This window comes from Nelumbo lutea, chromosome 2, assembly GCF_056320005.1.
Source record: "Nelumbo lutea isolate HS-2025 chromosome 2, American lotus-T2T, whole genome shotgun sequence".
In the NCBI taxonomy this organism is placed as follows: Eukaryota; Viridiplantae; Streptophyta; class Magnoliopsida; order Proteales; family Nelumbonaceae; genus Nelumbo; species Nelumbo lutea.
Genome location: NC_142685.1, coordinates 23,377,407 through 23,394,165, shown reverse-complemented (window position 1 = coordinate 23,394,165; position 16,759 = coordinate 23,377,407). Strand labels below are relative to the sequence as shown.

The window sequence follows — 16,759 nt, the reverse complement described above, 5'->3', positions numbered from 1 at the left end:
AAAGCAAATTTATAAATCAGACCATAAAGGACTTGTGCTAGAAGGCAAAAACATAAATGGATAACAAAAAGCACAGTTTCTTCATCTTCTAAAATGCATTATGCAACTAAGAATTATGCATATGAAGGTTATATACAGTATTCCCTTACCCACGAGCAAGTAGCTTCTGAACAGCATCATCTATTCCACTTTCAGAAATACCAACCTGAACAAAAGTGAGATGCCATTGGATAGAACAATTTCCTCACAAATAAATGCCATATTCATTGCCACTTGACATTTAATTTGAGTATTACCTGTCTGCATTTACCCACCCCACTGAATGTCATCTTCCAATCAAGTTCTTTATGACCAATCTCAGCATCCAGTTCATACAGCTCATAGAATTTCCCCTATTTTTTTTCAAAACAAACAGTTATTAGTTAAATTAATGCCAAAAGCAAGGAAATTAATACCTGTAAAATTTACAACTCTCTGCTACATTGTATGATGGAACTTGGAAGATGTAAACATTTAAGTGAATAATAAACATAAGTAAAACAAACAAAAGGAAGAAAAAGGAGAAATGGAGTTATTATTGGCAAACATAAAGATAAACTTATTAGAAACACAGTAACAAAAGGAAGTTAAGAATTCATAAATTCTGCTGTATGAGAACAAAAGAGTTGGATGGAAAGCAGTGAAACACCCTTCATCACCAAAATACCAACCAAATGCATAACATGTATCAAATAACACAATGAAATGGGTTAAGTCTGGAATCCAATAGTATTACATATTAACCACCACAACAGATCAATAGCTTTAAACATCATACACTTATTCAGTTAGTACACATGGCATGATTATTTAACATAATTTACCCTTCTACCATTTTAGTAATTCCAAACTAATTCTTTATGGTAATTCTGGATTTACTACCTGTGGTGAATTTCATGTTTCCATTTTATAAGTTGTGATATCCCATTCATTATGAATATCCATAGTTGTCAGCATGGTTTACCACTTATACTTGTCTGCTTGTCAATTGCCTACAATGATGTGCTTGCTAGTGGTATTGAGTGGTTGGGATGAAACAATATGCTATTCCCTTCCTGTGGAAGTATACATTTATTTTTTTATTGGTAGTAAATAAAAGGAAAATTTATTAAGAAAGAGGAAAAAATATTACAATAAGGTGATAAAATCGCCCATAGAACCGAGTTAATGAAAATCACTAGTTGAAATGTGAGGGGTCTAGGAAGTGCGAAGAAAAGAAGGTTGATAAAGGATCTACTGAGAGATGGCCGTTAGAGAGAGAGGTTGTGGCACAAGGTGGCAAATAGTATTCATGGTTGTTCGCAAAACGGTTGGGATGTTGGGGTATCTCAACAAGCAACTCTTGCAACACCCTATAAAGCTGCACATGGAATCCTTCCCCAATTCCTCAATCTGGTCAGGTATAATGTCAATTCTAGAAACAATGTTCTTTTTTGGGAAGACATTTGGGTAGGCAACCAACCTCTTAAAGACCTTCCCTCTCTTTACTCTCTTTCCCTTTATAAGAAAGAGCTGGTTTGCAGATTTATTTCCTCCCCAGCTTCTCCTTTGACCTTAAACTGGGATTTTTTATAGATAAATTAGGACTTTGGCTTCTAAAGAGGGTTACGTGATGATGAATGTGCTCATGTATCAGAACTGTTGTTATTACTTGAGTCTGCTTGCCTAGACCCTCTCAAATCTAACACAAGAATTTAGACCCCTAATCCAAAAGGCATCTTCACCTGCTCCTCATTCTTCAATTCCCTTTGCTCTTCTTCTGCACCCCGGAATTTCCCAGTTAAAGAATTCTGGACTAGACCCATTCTCCCAAATATTGCTATTTTTTGTTGGGAAGTTTACTATGGTAAGATTAATACCTTTGAAAACTTGCAAAACAGGATACCAAATTGGTGTTTATCCCCTAATTGGTGTGTTCTTTGTAAAGCTCAAAATGTAGACTGTTACCACTTACTAATCTCATGCTCCTTTGCTGCAGCTTTATGGAATTGGATATTTGTGTTGTTTGAGTGTAGGTGGAACCTACCATCTGATATTAGCTTGCTGTTCAATCCATCTACTTTTGAATGGCATACAATGAGAGGGAGAAATATGCGGAAGTGCATAAGAGAAGCTATTTTGTGGATTGTTTGGGAAGAAAGGAGCACCAGATTTTTTTGTGAAAACAAAAGAAGTTTTTAGGAAGTTAAAGATTGTATTATGACAAGGGCAATTCAGTGACCAAAAACTTTAAATCTTTTTGATACAATGATACCTACTCCTTCAATGACCTATGGAGGAACTGGTTATCAGTGGCTAATACCTCTCTACCAAGAAGAATAGATATGTGGTAGAATGGATGCCACCTGGGGAGGAGTTCATTAAACTGAACTTTGATGGGAGTAAGCGAGATAACCCTGGACCTTCAGGTATAGGAGTGCTGAGAAATAAAGACAGTAGCATTATATCTTTGTATTCAGGTCTTACAGGTGTGGGAGACTCTATAAGGGCTGAATTACTTGTTGTACAAGGAATCCAGCTTGCAAACCAGCTAGGAATAGAGCATCTGCTTATTGAAGGGGACTCCCAAGTGATAGTGGGCTGGTTGCAAGATCCGGATTCTGTGATCTGTGACTATAGAGATCTCTTTAAAAAGGTTAAATGGAAAACAAGGAATATGACAATTAGAGTTCAATAGGTAGGCAGATCAGCAAACTCAATGGTTGACTAACTTGCAAAACAGGGGGTTAATCGGGCTACTTTGTTATTTAATTTGAACTTATAATTCTGTGACCAACTTTAAAGGAAAGGTCGCACCTCGTGCCTTTCCCTGGGTTGCCTTTAACTCTTATTTGCTGGATTAATAAATTCTTACTCATTTATCAAAAAGAAAAACAACTCCTCCTCTATCCTTCATACATCAAGGTAATGTTATAAAGATCGAAGAACATATATTGAAGCTAGCTAGTTACCTTGGATTCTAGGGATATAGTTATATTGTTGGATTGGTACCTTTAAGACTTCTGTTACCATTTTTCTGCTGTCAATATATTTTCAACTTTCATTTAATTTGTCTTACTCTATTGTTCCTAAATCAAGACACTTGATTCCTTCAATCATTCTCAACATATTGCAATGTTTCTGTCGTTTCTTGGTCGTTTTCTCTATCCTAGATAATATATTTCACTTTTTCACATCATCAACCCCTTAATTTTACATCGGTAGACATACAAACTATCCCTTAATTTTGTATTAGGGTTCACAGTTGTGGACCACCACTACCTGTCCTGCATCTGTACAAAATACAAATATGCAATACTTTGAGAATTCATATGCTTGCATTTGTAAGGACATGTTTGAAAAATGATTAGGCAGGAGCATAATTGAGAAAGTAGATAACATTTAAAAATCATAAGTATTTATACACCTTCCCTTAATATTCTCTTTAACATTAAGAAGAATGTTATAACATTACTGATAGATGAGTTATTTGCATCATCATATGGATCGATACAAGTATTCCCATCCTTGATCAAAACTGGGAACACCTTTCTTTAAAAGAAAACATTGCTATCTGTCTCTTTGCCTCTGGCTGCTGATTCCACAGAATATGTTAACCTCTCTAACAAAGTAATGTTCTATTACTTTGCCATATTCATAAAAAACCAGAATAGTCAGGGTAGAAGAGAAGAGAGTTGATCTTTGTTTGTTTATATGTACATTATGCAATGTCTCATCTATTTCAACATTGAACAATTCAAACAGATGTAGTTCTACTTGTAGTCACATCATATGAATAATGAAATGTATAGCCATTGCAGGTGAAACAAAAAAGCAGTTTAAGTAAAATTCAAGAAAGACAACCTGAATACGAAACCAAAATGTAACAAGAATAATGTTTCAGACAAACCCAAGCCAAAACGTAATAGTAATCAAAAACCACACTGACAGGAAGGAAAAGGCTAGATGAGATGGTAACTTGAACTGACCACTTTGAAGAAGAGAACAACATCCATATACTGGCATTTGACACTCCAATACTGTTTCTGAGATGCTGACATTTTTTTCAAAGCATCAGGTGGTATATACAGCGTCCTTTTGTCATAGAGAGCATCTCCAGGCCTTCTTCCCTTAGCATCTCTCATCAAAGAAGGGTCAAGCCATTCAAACTTACTAGTAGTCATTTCAGATGCTTGCCTATGGTTCATATTTGCAATCTCTGAATCCTGAAGTAACTTCACTCTTTTGTTAGGATCAAACAAAGATGAATCATTCTTCTCCTCCAAGTTAGAACTGTCCTCCTGAATTCGCTTTAAACGAGGAACAAGAGGACGCATAGCTGGTGTCTCCGGACCTAATATATCTGGAGCACTTTCAACATGTGCAACATCCCCTCGATAAGTGACACTAGAATTGGAAGGATTATCTTTACGGGAACGCTGAGAAGGTGCTCCTTGCAGAGACAACTTTTGACAATCTCCAATTTTAATATTTGTTGAGTAACTACCAGCGGAACCACCATTTGCTTGGTTCCTGCAAAATTTCCAGTAAAAAAAATGATGCAGGCAATATCAAAAACACCAGAGCTTTCTAAAAACAAAACAAGCTATATGTCGATTTTTTCTCAGAAAATAAGTGATAATGACTAAAAAATTTATGAATCTATTGGGATGGGGGACTTCCCATTCAAATGAGACAAGACAAGTCAATATCCTTAGAAGTTATAAATCTAGAATTGTATGTATTAAGAATAGTGGAAATAGAAGTATGAGAATATTTGGCTATATGTGTTTGGATAAAATGAATACGTAAACTTGAGCAGAAAACCTAACTTCGTGCGGTAGAGACGCAGGAGTTTGAAAATACCTAACGGCTAACAAATCACAGCACACGAGATCCACAAGCAACTAGAACAAGGCATCCAAAATACCTTACAACTAGTACATTACAAAACAATTTAAGTGCATGAGCAGACCAAATACAGGAAGACTGACACAGAAAAGCCTAAAGAGGAAAAGCGGCAGACATATACCGATCACGCGAGCTCTCCCGTTCATCAACCCTCGCAAACTTGTGCAGAATACTAGAAAACAGTGAAGGTCGGCTATCATCATTCGCCGGAAGGTCGGTGGAGAAAATCCGACAAGGTAACTTTTCCGGCGGAGTATCTGTTCCTCGAACTTCGGACCAGGGATCTTTAGCCGAAGGAGGAGCATTTGATTGCTCAGACTTCGACGAGTTGAGCTTCAGTTGGTTTCTAGGAAACTGAACGAGATGCTGGCGGGAAAGCGTGTCAGTGTATGAAGAGTCATCAGAGCTCTGGTTCTCCGACGACGACTTTTGGAAGAACGAGAGGATAGATTTCTGGCGCTGCATTTAAAAAAAAATAATAATAATAATAAGAGAGAGACAAGGAAACAGAGTGATGAGGATTGAGGAGGGGAAGAATTTATCAAGAGAAAACGTTGAGAAACGAGTGGTATTACACTATTACAGAGACGACGATTTGGCGCCAAAAGGAATTTTGTGTTCATATTTTGGGAAAACGAAAATGTCCATCATTCTGACGGAAGCGCTTTTGCTGCGCCATGCGGATTCAGAACTACAGCCGCACGTTGGGAGCATCTCCCAATCTATGGAAGAAGTTTTCAATGTATGGCTGGAATATATAAATATATATATAGGATAAGGATGCTTTATCCGTACAGGAAATGGAATCTATTTCGTACGAATAGATTTCCACGTGAGCAATCTATTTTCTTTTAATAAATATATATAATATAATTAGATATATATAATTATTTAATTATATAAATATATAATAATTATTATAAATATTATTAATAACTAGTTATTGAATAGTCCGAACGGTTTTCACTTTTTTTTTGTTAGAACGGGCTAACTGTTCATTTTGAATTATTGGACAGTTCAACTTGCTAATCGGACTCTTAATCGTTTCGGTTTCCGAATCGGTTTTAAAATTATATAAATATTGTTAGATATATATAGTTATATAAATATTGTTAGATAATTAGATTTATATAATTATCTAATTATATAAAATATATAATAGTTATTATAAATATTGTTAATAACTAGATATTGAATCGTTCAAACGGTTTTGACCATTTTTTTATTATTTTTTTATTTTTTATTTTTTTGTCAGTTGGACCCTTGATCGGTTCAGACTCCAGTTCGGTTTTAAAAACCAAGATGTTATGTCATTCGAGCGTGTGACCCATATGACCTGAAAATGAAACTATTTTGGCCATTGGTTTTCGGGTCAACGGTTTGATTGTCTGGTTCGAATAAACGGCTCATTCTAACAACAAAAATTAAAAAGATGACCAAAAACCATTGAATAGGTCAATGGTTCGACTGCCCAGGTCAATGGGTCATTGTCCGATTCAACGGTTTTTGGCTAGGGACCAAGATCGTGAGAAAACGGAACTAGTTGCCTTGATGGCTCTCAATTAAAAATAAATAAAAATGGGCAAAAACCCTTGAATGGGTCAACGAGTCAATGGCTCAACCATTCGAATCAATAGATCGTTAACCGATTCAACAAATTTTGGCCAGGGATCAAATCAATGGATCAATGTGTTGATGGTTCCATTCCAATCCGTGTGAAGCAAGTTCCCTCCACTAGTTCAATTGAAAAACAATACTAGTGAATCGATTTTTGGTGATGTATCAATTTTTTGGCTAGGTACCTCATCATTTGGTTTGCTTACAAGTGGTCGATGAATCAGGCCAAAGTAGAGAACTTTGGCTACCAGGCTAAATTGACTTGGGCAGGCTAGGTGGTGAGTTGATTATAGTGTTGAGCTGCCTATGAGGTGCTAAGCCGACCAAGTGGCGAGCTGCCTGTGAGGTGTCGAGCTGCTTGTGAGGTGTCGAGCTACTTGTGAGGTGTCGAGCTGCCTAGGTGCCGAGTTGCCTGTGAGGTGTCGGGCTGACCAGGTACCGAGCTGGATTGATGAGATTTGTTGCTCTTTAGAGACCTGCAAGGAACGAAAATGTCAAAGGACCCAGGGTGGCTAACCTGGTGACGTCGCTCCGATGCTTAAGTTAGTACTCTCATAGTAGATTGCGAGCTAAAAATCACAAAGCATGAGAGCTATAATTTGCTTATTTGCCCCCCTATGCCACTGGGGTTGATGCCTTTATATAGGCATTGTTTGGCATGGGCTTCACACACCATATCTGAGGTTTATGAGAGATCGCCTAAGTGGTCCTAAATTCCCTGAGGTAACCACCATGCACGTTGACCACCCTCCGGATCGTTCGACACGTGGGCCAATTTCCAAGGATCGTGGGATTGTTTGGATATGCATGTCGAATTTGTCGCTGAGTACATCTCACAAGTCGCCAGGTCGCGCTTGTGCCAGGCCACCAGGGCGCCAGGTCGCGCCTGTGCCAGGCTACTAGCTCGCGCCTGGGCTAGGCCGTCAGGTCGCGCCTGTGCCAGGCTGCCAACTTGCGCCTAGCCAGGCTGCTAGTTCGCGTTAGAGCCAGGCCACCAGGTGGGACACCATCAACTTGGCTAAGGCAAGTTGTTGCCAAATTGGTTCCGGGTGTCACTTAGTTGTTTCGAGGTGCCATGTGTCAAAATATCATTGGAGGACCAAGTCCACCCTTATCAAATACCATGTTAGTATCACATTAGACATTTTCAAAACAACAAAAAAAATGCATTGGTACTAGGTGGTAGATCCATAGTGAAAGAAAAAACATCAAAATTTGAACACCCTAGGGGTGGCCAAATTCTGATGATAAACCAAAAATTTTCGAACCGAACCAAATCGAATAAGCTAGTTCGGCTCAATTTGGTTTTGGTTTCTTTAAAAACTTGGTTTTAATTTTAGTTTGGTTTGGTTGAGATTTTCAATAACCGAACCGACAAACAAACTAGTAGATTAAGTCTATTAAATATATAATAATCTATTTAAAACTTTATACTTATTAATTAATAATTATTATATTTTCCATTTGCCAATTCACAATTCCTCGTTATTCTTTATAGCTTTAGTCATATTCTAGATTTTATTTAATAATAGTTAATTAATTATCTAGAAACTCTATACAACTAAGGTATTAAAACCTAGATTAATTATGATTTATTCAGTAATTATTTATAAAGAATGAATATAGTTGTTTTAATAATTAGTCATTAAATTGTTCATTAAATGAGTGTAGTTGTAGTTGTGTTAATTGTTCATTAAGACCTAGATTAATTATTAAAACCTATACTAAAGTCTAATAATTTATTATTCATTAATTATTAAAAGCGAATCAAACTGAATTCGGTTTGAATTGGTTTGGTTCTAAATTCTAATTTGGCTCGGTTCACTTGGGAGAGATGGTCAAACTGAATCATCAGTTAGGTCACTGGTTATAATTGAATTGAACCTAACCGATCAATTATACACCTCTACATCCCCCTATGAATGAAAAGAGAGAGCTATTTCCAATGCACAACTGTTATGTCGTGTGGATAGGGATGTAGGAACAACTAGTGGGTAGCAGATTGAGTCTTTTTATTTTTTCAAAATATTTTCAGGTAATTGTGAGAAGTGGGAACAAACATCACCCTGCATTGTCATTTTTTTAAGAATTGGGATCTATTCCTCACAAAGTGCTGCATACGGACTCCACAGCCACATTCCACCCTGTATTGAGAATATCTCCCCGTAAATAATAAATGCAAGTATAGGAGATGTTCCCCATGTGCATACATAACATGAAGTGAGGTATGTGTGAGGCACGCACTGTGAGGAAGAGATCCTGACTCTATTCTTAAAAACCGTAAAAAATGCAATGGAATAAAAACCACCAAGAGTTTTGACTTATTATAATAACAAAAAAAGCGTCAACTTTTTCAAATTAATGTGCCACATCATCATGATTCAGCATAACAAAACAATTTACGAAGTGCTTCTTTCCGAAAAACAGCACACTAGAGGAGATTTTTTAGCATTTCTATTTTATTTGATATGGCAAGCTCGTGAAATGGAACACTGGTAAAATTCTAGTGCCTAGTGTCAAAACAGCCCACGTGTTCATACTCCCATCTCACATTGTATTAGATTTTCCTCAAGTTGGCCAGAATTTGCCCGTCCAGAATTCCAAATGGGAGGAAAGTGAAAAGTTCATTCAGTGGCTTCATGTGTTTTCTTGAGGCAAATCAGCTTTGCTGATGGATTGGCCAACCGAGGCCACTTCACTATTTGCACCTTAGAAGCACCTCTCCGACCAGAAAATTTGCAAAATTAAGCTTGAAAACATTTGGAGTTAGACTACCCCCGTTTTTACTAATGCTCTCTTAATTCTTAAACTGATAATCAATCCAACAAATCCATAAATTGCTAAGAATTAATTCGTCTGTCTACAGTGAAAACCACAGCTGTTGCTTGATGCCCTCAACCTTTCTAAACAATCATTACTTGCCACTAGCAAGTTGTTTGAATGGCTATCCGACTGTGAAGACAATTTATTTGTTCCAGTACTCTTTATTTATCAATCACAATTTTGAATTGCTACTGTTTTGTTGTTTCCGACGACCGACGTGGGGAAAGATTCGGCAAAGATCCCCCACCGAAATCCGGCCGGGTGACGAGCCAGATAACCTCCCAGCCTATAATCGAAAAAACGAGAAACGGTGACGATTCTGCCGGCTGGCGACACGATAGTCAGAATTCTTCCCTCAAATCAAATGCATGCCTGGTTAAAATTTACCAAAAAAAGAGGAAGGTACTCGATGCATTGCCGAATAGATCAGAAATGAGAAAACAAATGTAAATGGCATTCTAGAGCGTGACATCTCATCATAAAATATGGGAAAAAAAACAAAAGATCAGAATAGTCCGATTTTTCTCTTGAAACCCTTTTGAAAACTGGATTCTAGAGACCCACCTAATAACAATATGAATGGGCAGACCCACCAAAGAAGAGTGGTGCTACACATCCAAAAACACCAACACCTGTAAATTAACCATCCGGTCACCCCCTTAACCGAGCCTTGTAAAGACGAATGCTCAAACAGAAATGAAAATACAGGTAGAGCCTTTTTTTGGGGCTGGGTAAAAATCGTATGGCAAATTCCTCGCATCTTTTAACCAACTTAGGCTGGAGTTGGAGCGCTCTCAGATTTGTCGGTCTCCATTGGCTCAGCGGCAGCAGCTGGTGCTGCCTCGTTACCCCCTGCTGAGTTCTCATTGCTACTGTCATTATTTTGAGGCTGGCTCTCAGTTCCTTGAGCTGGAGATGCTGGTGTCTCGGTAGGAGTCTGTGGCTTAGCCGGGGCTGGCTTGGGCTTCGTCATTATAGGCCTGCAAAACCTGTTCATGGAAAGGGAAATATTGTGTTCAATAAATACTCAATTGGGTATGGCAAGTAGAAATAGCCAATAGGTGTTGAAAACACCAGAGGGTAGCAGGACAAATAAGAGTAAACACCAATATGAAACACTTTCTCTGAACTGCCAAATACAGTGATTCATTGCCCCACCCCAAAAGAGAAATCAAATACTTCTAAATGAACATGCAAGCACGCAAGGCAAATCCCCCCAAGAAAGGCCCAAAAAATACCAGTAACTCCAAGCAACCAAGAAAATTTTAAAACAAACACTAAGTGCACCTGTCAATTGTCTCCGCCTTCCGTTTTAGATCAGCCGACAGCAGAACTGGATTGGCATACTTGGGCAGAGCATCTTGCTGCTGCTTTTTCTCTCTCAACCAAGCTTCTGCTTCCACACATTCATTTACGACCTGCAAAATAACAGGAGAGCAATAATAAGCCACCGCAAATATGAATATATATATATATATATATATATATATATATATATATATATATTATATATATATATATATTCTTCGTACAATAGATCCATCTAGAAGAATTTCAAGAATAAAATGGAAGGAAAGCAAAAACAGGAGGCAGCAGGCTATGAAGAAACTATCACCGAGTTAAGATGAAAATATAGGAAGACAGGGCACCAAGATACAACCTTTTGCTTTTCAGCAATATCAATGTGATCAAATTTGGGATCATTTGACAGCGCTGCCTCTCTGTAGCTATTGATACAATAGACAAGTTGGTCAATTGCTGGCCCTCGTTCTGAGCTCTCCTTGTAACGCTCCTCAATGGGATCTCCTTGCTGCATTTAGATTAGTCTCATAAGATACAAATATTTCTTACAACTAAAACTACCAAATCAGCCAACAGCAGCAAAGATCATTTACCTTTTTAAGCTCCTCAAGCTTGGCAACATAAACACCCTTTGTTTCATCTTCACCCTCTTCATACAACCAATCCTCCACCTCCTGAAGCTTAGCAGTTAAAGTCTCCCTCTCCGAATCAGTAACAAAGTAATGATATTTGTCATTTAGCTGGAGGAACAGAAAAATGAGAATGTCAATTTCTGCTAAATGATACATTTAGACTGCAAATATAAATTTTACCTACCTTATTTCTCATATCATAAACGTATGCCTCCACAGCATTCTTCTTGTCTTTGGTTTCTTCCATCACCCGATCTTGCAAAGCCATTTCAAACTCCTTCTCCACAGCCTTTTGCACATCTATTGGTGCCAATCCACCATAAACCAGCTCTGCAACTGGGACATTTGTTTTCTTCACCTTCTTCTTTGGAGCATCAACCTGTAGACAAACAACTAAGGTATTCAGGAATGGAAAGGAAACTTTACTTCAAGCAAGAACATCACTCCCTAAGTAGCACAAATGATAATCCCCCAATCTCACTCGGTACTGCAAACAATGAAGTCATTTAGATGGAAGGAATAATGAAAGCTGCCATTCCCAATTAGTGGATGTGGCAGCAAATTAGGAAATCAGAAGCTCCCTGTACACAGTTCTAACAAAAAGTCAAAAACCTATAAAGAATTGCCATCCACCCCCTGTAACCTCTCCCTTCCAACATTTTCAACAAATGCATTGCAAAGAGCATGGGGAAACAGTTTCTGTAGCCTAAAGGCATTGAGCTATGGGAATCAAAGAACTGTGTGTCATAGTCTATGTTCAACGTGGTCAGCTAACCACTCTCCCTGTTTATAATCAATGTAGACCTGCTTTTCTTCTTTTATGAAATTCATATGTCCATACCTGTGCATTAACTGCATTGTTGCCAAAATGAGCACTGGCAATAGCATAATATAACATATTGATGGCAGTACATATTAAAAATAACACAAGTCAAGAGAAATTGCAACACGAGAAGATAGAGAACACAACTACACAATTCTTTTTTCTTTCCTTCTTTGTCCTTTTGACCTACCAATTCCTGATAACCCCTTATCACTTCATCGTTTTGCAGTATGCAGACAAAGTGAAAAAACATCATGTGCCATTGAACAAACACAACTATTCAAGAACAAATGAAAAGCAGACAAAGTGAAAAACCAAAGAATATGAAGAAACTATCAGAATGCACATGAACAAGTAATTTCCCAAATATCTTAGGAAATAGCATGAATGGAAATTAAAACCCAAGCATAAGTTGTAAAGTGAAAACAATTTTAACAATGTACCAGAAACACACAAAAAAACATGATCCAACTGAAAACCCTATAGAGCAATTGAGAAGCAAAGCAGAAAAAGCAACTACAATAAAGGAATGGTATATATGATAACTGATCCAAAAGATATACACTAGTTTTCCAACCTTGACATCTGTTTCCATCTGCACGGGCTTGTCTCCCGTCTCAGGAACTCCATTTTCAACCCCAGGAGCATCAGTGGCACCTTTGGCATCTTGCATATTTACATCATTTTCAACAGTACCAGCAGGTGCTGCATCATTTGGAGCCTCGTCAGTCTCCATCTTTGTATCTTCTTTTGCTGACTCTTTTACTACTGGAACTTCAACTTCTTCTTCTTCTTCTTCCAACAACTGAAATAAACATTTGAAAAGTTGATGAAATAGAAAAAAAAAAAATGGAAATTATACCTGTTCATGGACCAAGCTCAGGTTGAGCTTTTGCAATTTGAATGGGCCCAGCCCATGAACAGATATAATGGCAATAAACAATTACACAGTTAAACAACACACTTACAGTTGCAGACTCCACAGACACAATGCCATGAAGATTCAGGCGAACTTTCACCTTCAACTTTGCCCGTTCACCTTTGTTAGATTGGAAAGGACCAACCTATAGAACAGGGACACTTGGAATGTTAGAAGCAAATTATGGGGTGAAAACAGAATATCAAACACTTATGAAACAAGAAAATAGAAATAGATTTAAAACTGCAAATTATCAGTAAACCACTTACAGTATATGTGCTGATCTTTGCAGGTGCCTGTAATTGGCTAACATCAGCATAATGAACATCAATTGTGAATGTACCCCACCTATAGATTGTCAAAGCCTTGACACTGGGAATTGGATTACCCTTTGGGAATACAATGGTGCTCTGTTGGTGCTCTGTTGCTCCATTCTGGGAATCGGGTGCTGCACCTTTCCATGATAAGGCAATTGGGGAGGGGAAGCTCTCATTTACCTACTCATCAGGGGAAGGGGAGGGGGAAGTAAGATAATCAATAACTCAATGCTTGTACTGCTCCTTTCAAAATGGAAGATGAGTAGTTCTAGATCCTTCACAGCATCACTATCAATGTAAAGTAAAATAATGGCAATAATCTTACACACAATAATAATATGCCCGTGTGCGTGTGAGCCTGTCTAAATATCCCCAACTCGGCTTGGAAAGAGAGCAAATTCAAATATGTACAATGCAAATACAAGGTTTAGAAATATCATGTACAAGGTTTTGTACTGAACATAGTATTTGAACCCCTCCCAAACTGAGCCTAAATAACAATTCACATTATAAGGAATCATAAAGAAGGAGAAAGCGTACCTGGAACTCACGCACTTTAAAAGTGGGACTAAGAATTGCACATTGAAGAGCACAGCCCCTAGCCACACATTCACTGGCATTCATGGTGCGTCTAGGTTCTTTTCCAAAAAACTCTGTTAATATCCTAATAATGGCTGGAACACGAGAACCAGAACCAACAACCTCAACTGAATGGATGTTTTCAACAGTAAGCCCAGCTTCTGAAAGAGCCTTCTCCAGAGGCCCTTTAACACGCTCCAAAATTGGAGTACTTATCTGTTCGAATTCTTCCCTCTTGATGAATCCCCTGACATCTTTCTCGTCCATTAAGCATTCTATGTTCAGAGGTGCCTCTGGATTTGCACTAAGAACCTTCTTCAACTTCTCACAAGCCGCACGTAGTCTAAGGCAAGCCCGTGCATTCTGGAACACATCAATCTTGTATTCTTCCTTGAACTTTGCTGCGAAATGCTGGAAGAGAACTTCATCAAAATCCCTACCACCAAGAGAACGATCAAAAGAATGGGCCAATATTTTGAGCTGGCCTTTCTTGAAGCCCGCAATGCATACTTGCATGCTTGCATGGCCGATGTCAACAAAAGCAACATTTAATTGATCGTTCTCTGGTAAATCCGTCTTGTAAATTCCATAGGCCAAAGCTGTGGCAGTTGTTTCATGAAACAACCGGAGAGGGTGCAAACCAGCAATTGTTGCTGCATCCAGAACAGCTCTTCTTTGAAGATCTGTGAAATAAGCTGGAATCCCAATACAGCAATCCACAACTGCCGCATTAAGATTCTTCTCCGCTATGCTCTTCAGATTAGAAAGTACCATTCCCAGAACTTGTGTTGGCGTAAAAACCCTGGATTCCCCAAGGTACCGTGCGTGAATTAATGGATACCCATCGGGCCCTTCCGTGACAGTAAAAGGCAGGGACTTGAGGTCCCGCTGAAGCTCAGGATCAGAGAATTGACGACCAATCAATCGCTTTAACTGAGATATAGAGTTTTTGGGGTTCATCGTAGTTGAAGCGGCTCCAGCAGTTCCAATGAACCGCTGCTTCTCGCCAAAAGAGACAACGGCAGGGGTCTCCCGTTTCGATTCATCGTTAAGAACCACATCGATACCTCGTTGCCTCGCAACAGCAACAATGCAGCTCTCGTTACCGAAATCAAAACCAACAACGCTCATCTTCGTCGAAACCAATAATCAGTAAATAAATCGGCTTACTGCCACCTACTACACAACGATCTTAACAACATTGCAGAAAATTCATAAATTAGCACTTAAGAAAACAGAGAAACCACAACAAAATCATCGTCAAATTAGGGTTTTCTACACATGTAATAAAAGTTCTTTATTTATGAAAAAAAAAAGAGAATCTAATAATGAATCTACAAACTCACATCAGGGCCCTCATGACTCCAAAGTCTAATCCCCCAGCCAAAAAAGGAGAAGAAAAAACGAATTAATATCTATATCCAAATAAAAAAAAGTAGGTCCTATGCCGAAGAACATAATAGAACAGAGGAATGGGATCGAAACCCTAAATGAACAAGAAATGGTTAAAATTTTAATACAGATCTGCAAAATGCGTACATGTTATTGGCGGGTGAATCACTGGATTGGCAAAAATAATGAAAAACTAGGGTTTCGCCGTGGCCGAACGTAGACATACCTTGCGGATTGCAGAGCTCGTATTGATCTTTTTGCTTCTTAAGAAAGCGCCTTCTGAATCAAACGTGCTACCGTGGGCGCATGCTAGAACTGAGACGTATAATATTTGGTGGCTCTTGTTCTAGAATCCTCCAAAGACTTGGAAAACTATCGCGGTTTAAGGAGCTTGGTTATGACTTATGAGCTTAACACGACCAGTTTTCAATGACATTGAGTTCACTTTCGCTACGGTAGTGTCGTAGCGCATGGTTAACCGAAAATCTTGAGTCCGGATTTGCTCCTACAGCATGTCTCAGCCGCGCATCGAGAACATCTCCCGTATTTGCATATTATTATGATGTCACTTTATATTTTCATACTTCAGAAAAGGAAATCGGTTTCGAATAACATCTTGAAACCTTACAGTGAGAGTATCTCCCTATTAAATAATTTATATACAGAGATATTCTAAATGTTTCAAACGCTGCATTAACTGAAGTTGAACTCATATTCCCAATAGTGGGATGTGGCTATGATGGTGATCCCAAAATGGTTTGATTTTTAATAGAATTATTATCTAAAATCTTCCTTCACTTTTGTCTCTATTTCTTAAAACATACCCTGATTTTTTAAAAGCAGTTCTTTTTAAAAAAACTTACGTTCGGTTCCGTCATCCGTAGGGTCACAGTTAGGCTAATTTGGTTTGGAAAAGCACAAAAAGACTCGGAAAAGATAGGGATCAAAGTGACCGTTAACAGAAATCGTCTATTTAGATCATTGATTATTTTGAATTATCAAATTAACCTGGGTCGTAGGGCTGTTCATAAGAAGGTCCAATCCGACTAAACCGATCAATCTAGATTGGCCCAATCTGAGTCGGTCAGGTTTTTATCAGTATAGGCCGGTTTCAAGTTGTACAAATTTCTAAACCGATGATTCAGGTTGGTTTTGATTTTTACACAAGAAAACTGAAATTGATCCGAACCGAACCGACTTAGTTTCTAGTTCAAACATGAAGTTCCAAAGCCCATTAGGCCACCTAGTTTTTGAATGATTGCAAGAAACATTTCATTTAAATTTTATCATAGGATATGGTTGAAATGATGTTAAATTTATGACTATTTTTAAAATTAGCAAGATTTTATCACAGGGATAAACTTAGAACCGAAACCGACTCAACTCGATTCAAGCCGACCAAATCAATTTTGCTTAACACTGGGTT

At 38.2% G+C, this 16,759-nt stretch overlaps 2 protein-coding genes across 10 annotated transcripts in view; both read right to left on the bottom strand.

Moving 5' to 3' along the window:
- MSH7 (MUTS homolog 7) overlaps positions 1-5,653 on the bottom strand; it is a 33,763-nt gene extending 28,110 nt beyond the window's left edge. For 4 of the 6 annotated variants that reach the window (XM_088968781.1, XM_088968780.1, XM_088968779.1 and 1 more), the window contains exons 1-5: positions 5,505-5,642; positions 5,051-5,388; positions 4,008-4,551; positions 297-392; positions 150-205 (exon numbers count right to left, since the gene is read on the bottom strand). In XM_088968781.1, the coding sequence (XP_088824907.1) occupies positions 150-205; positions 297-392; positions 4,008-4,551; positions 5,051-5,388; positions 5,505-5,552 (1,082 nt within the window). In that variant the 5' untranslated portion in view covers positions 5,553-5,642. The other 2 variants (XM_088968777.1, XM_088968778.1) reach the window with 2 other exon arrangements.
- Positions 5,654-9,802: 4,149 nt separating this feature from the next.
- LOC148869202 (heat shock 70 kDa protein 15-like) lies at positions 9,803-15,960 on the bottom strand. 4 transcript variants are annotated; one of them, XM_088968776.1, is made up of 11 exons: positions 15,560-15,776; positions 15,288-15,312; positions 13,903-15,132; positions 13,315-13,542; positions 13,095-13,190; positions 12,704-12,931; positions 11,488-11,682; positions 11,265-11,411; positions 11,030-11,179; positions 10,657-10,787; positions 9,803-10,358 (listed from the first exon to the last, which is right to left on the bottom strand). In XM_088968776.1, exons 3-11 carry the CDS (start codon positions 15,070-15,072, stop codon positions 10,142-10,144), a joined length of 2,562 nt encoding a protein of 853 aa, XP_088824902.1. In that variant the 5' UTR covers positions 15,073-15,132; positions 15,288-15,312; positions 15,560-15,776; the 3' UTR covers positions 9,803-10,141. The 4 variants fall into 4 exon arrangements, with proteins under 4 accessions (XP_088824902.1, XP_088824901.1, XP_088824899.1 ...); XM_088968775.1 differs by having other exon boundaries at positions 15,481-15,574; XM_088968773.1 differs by lacking the exon at positions 15,288-15,312 and having other exon boundaries at positions 15,560-15,960.
- Between the last annotated feature and the right edge of the window lie 799 nt (positions 15,961-16,759).

Coding starts and splice junctions, on each gene's coding strand:
- LOC148869202 (XM_088968773.1), bottom strand. CDS start 15,072: ATGAGCGTTGTTGGTTTTGATTTCGGTAACGAGAGCTGCATTGTTGCT. Junction 12,932..13,094: donor TGTCTGTGGAGTCTGCAACT/GTAAGTGTGTTG, acceptor TGTTTATTTCAG/TTGTTGGAAGAAGAAGAAGA. Junction 10,788..11,029: donor ATATTGCTGAAAAGCAAAAG/GTTGTATCTTGG, acceptor GTTATTTTGCAG/GTCGTAAATGAATGTGTGGA.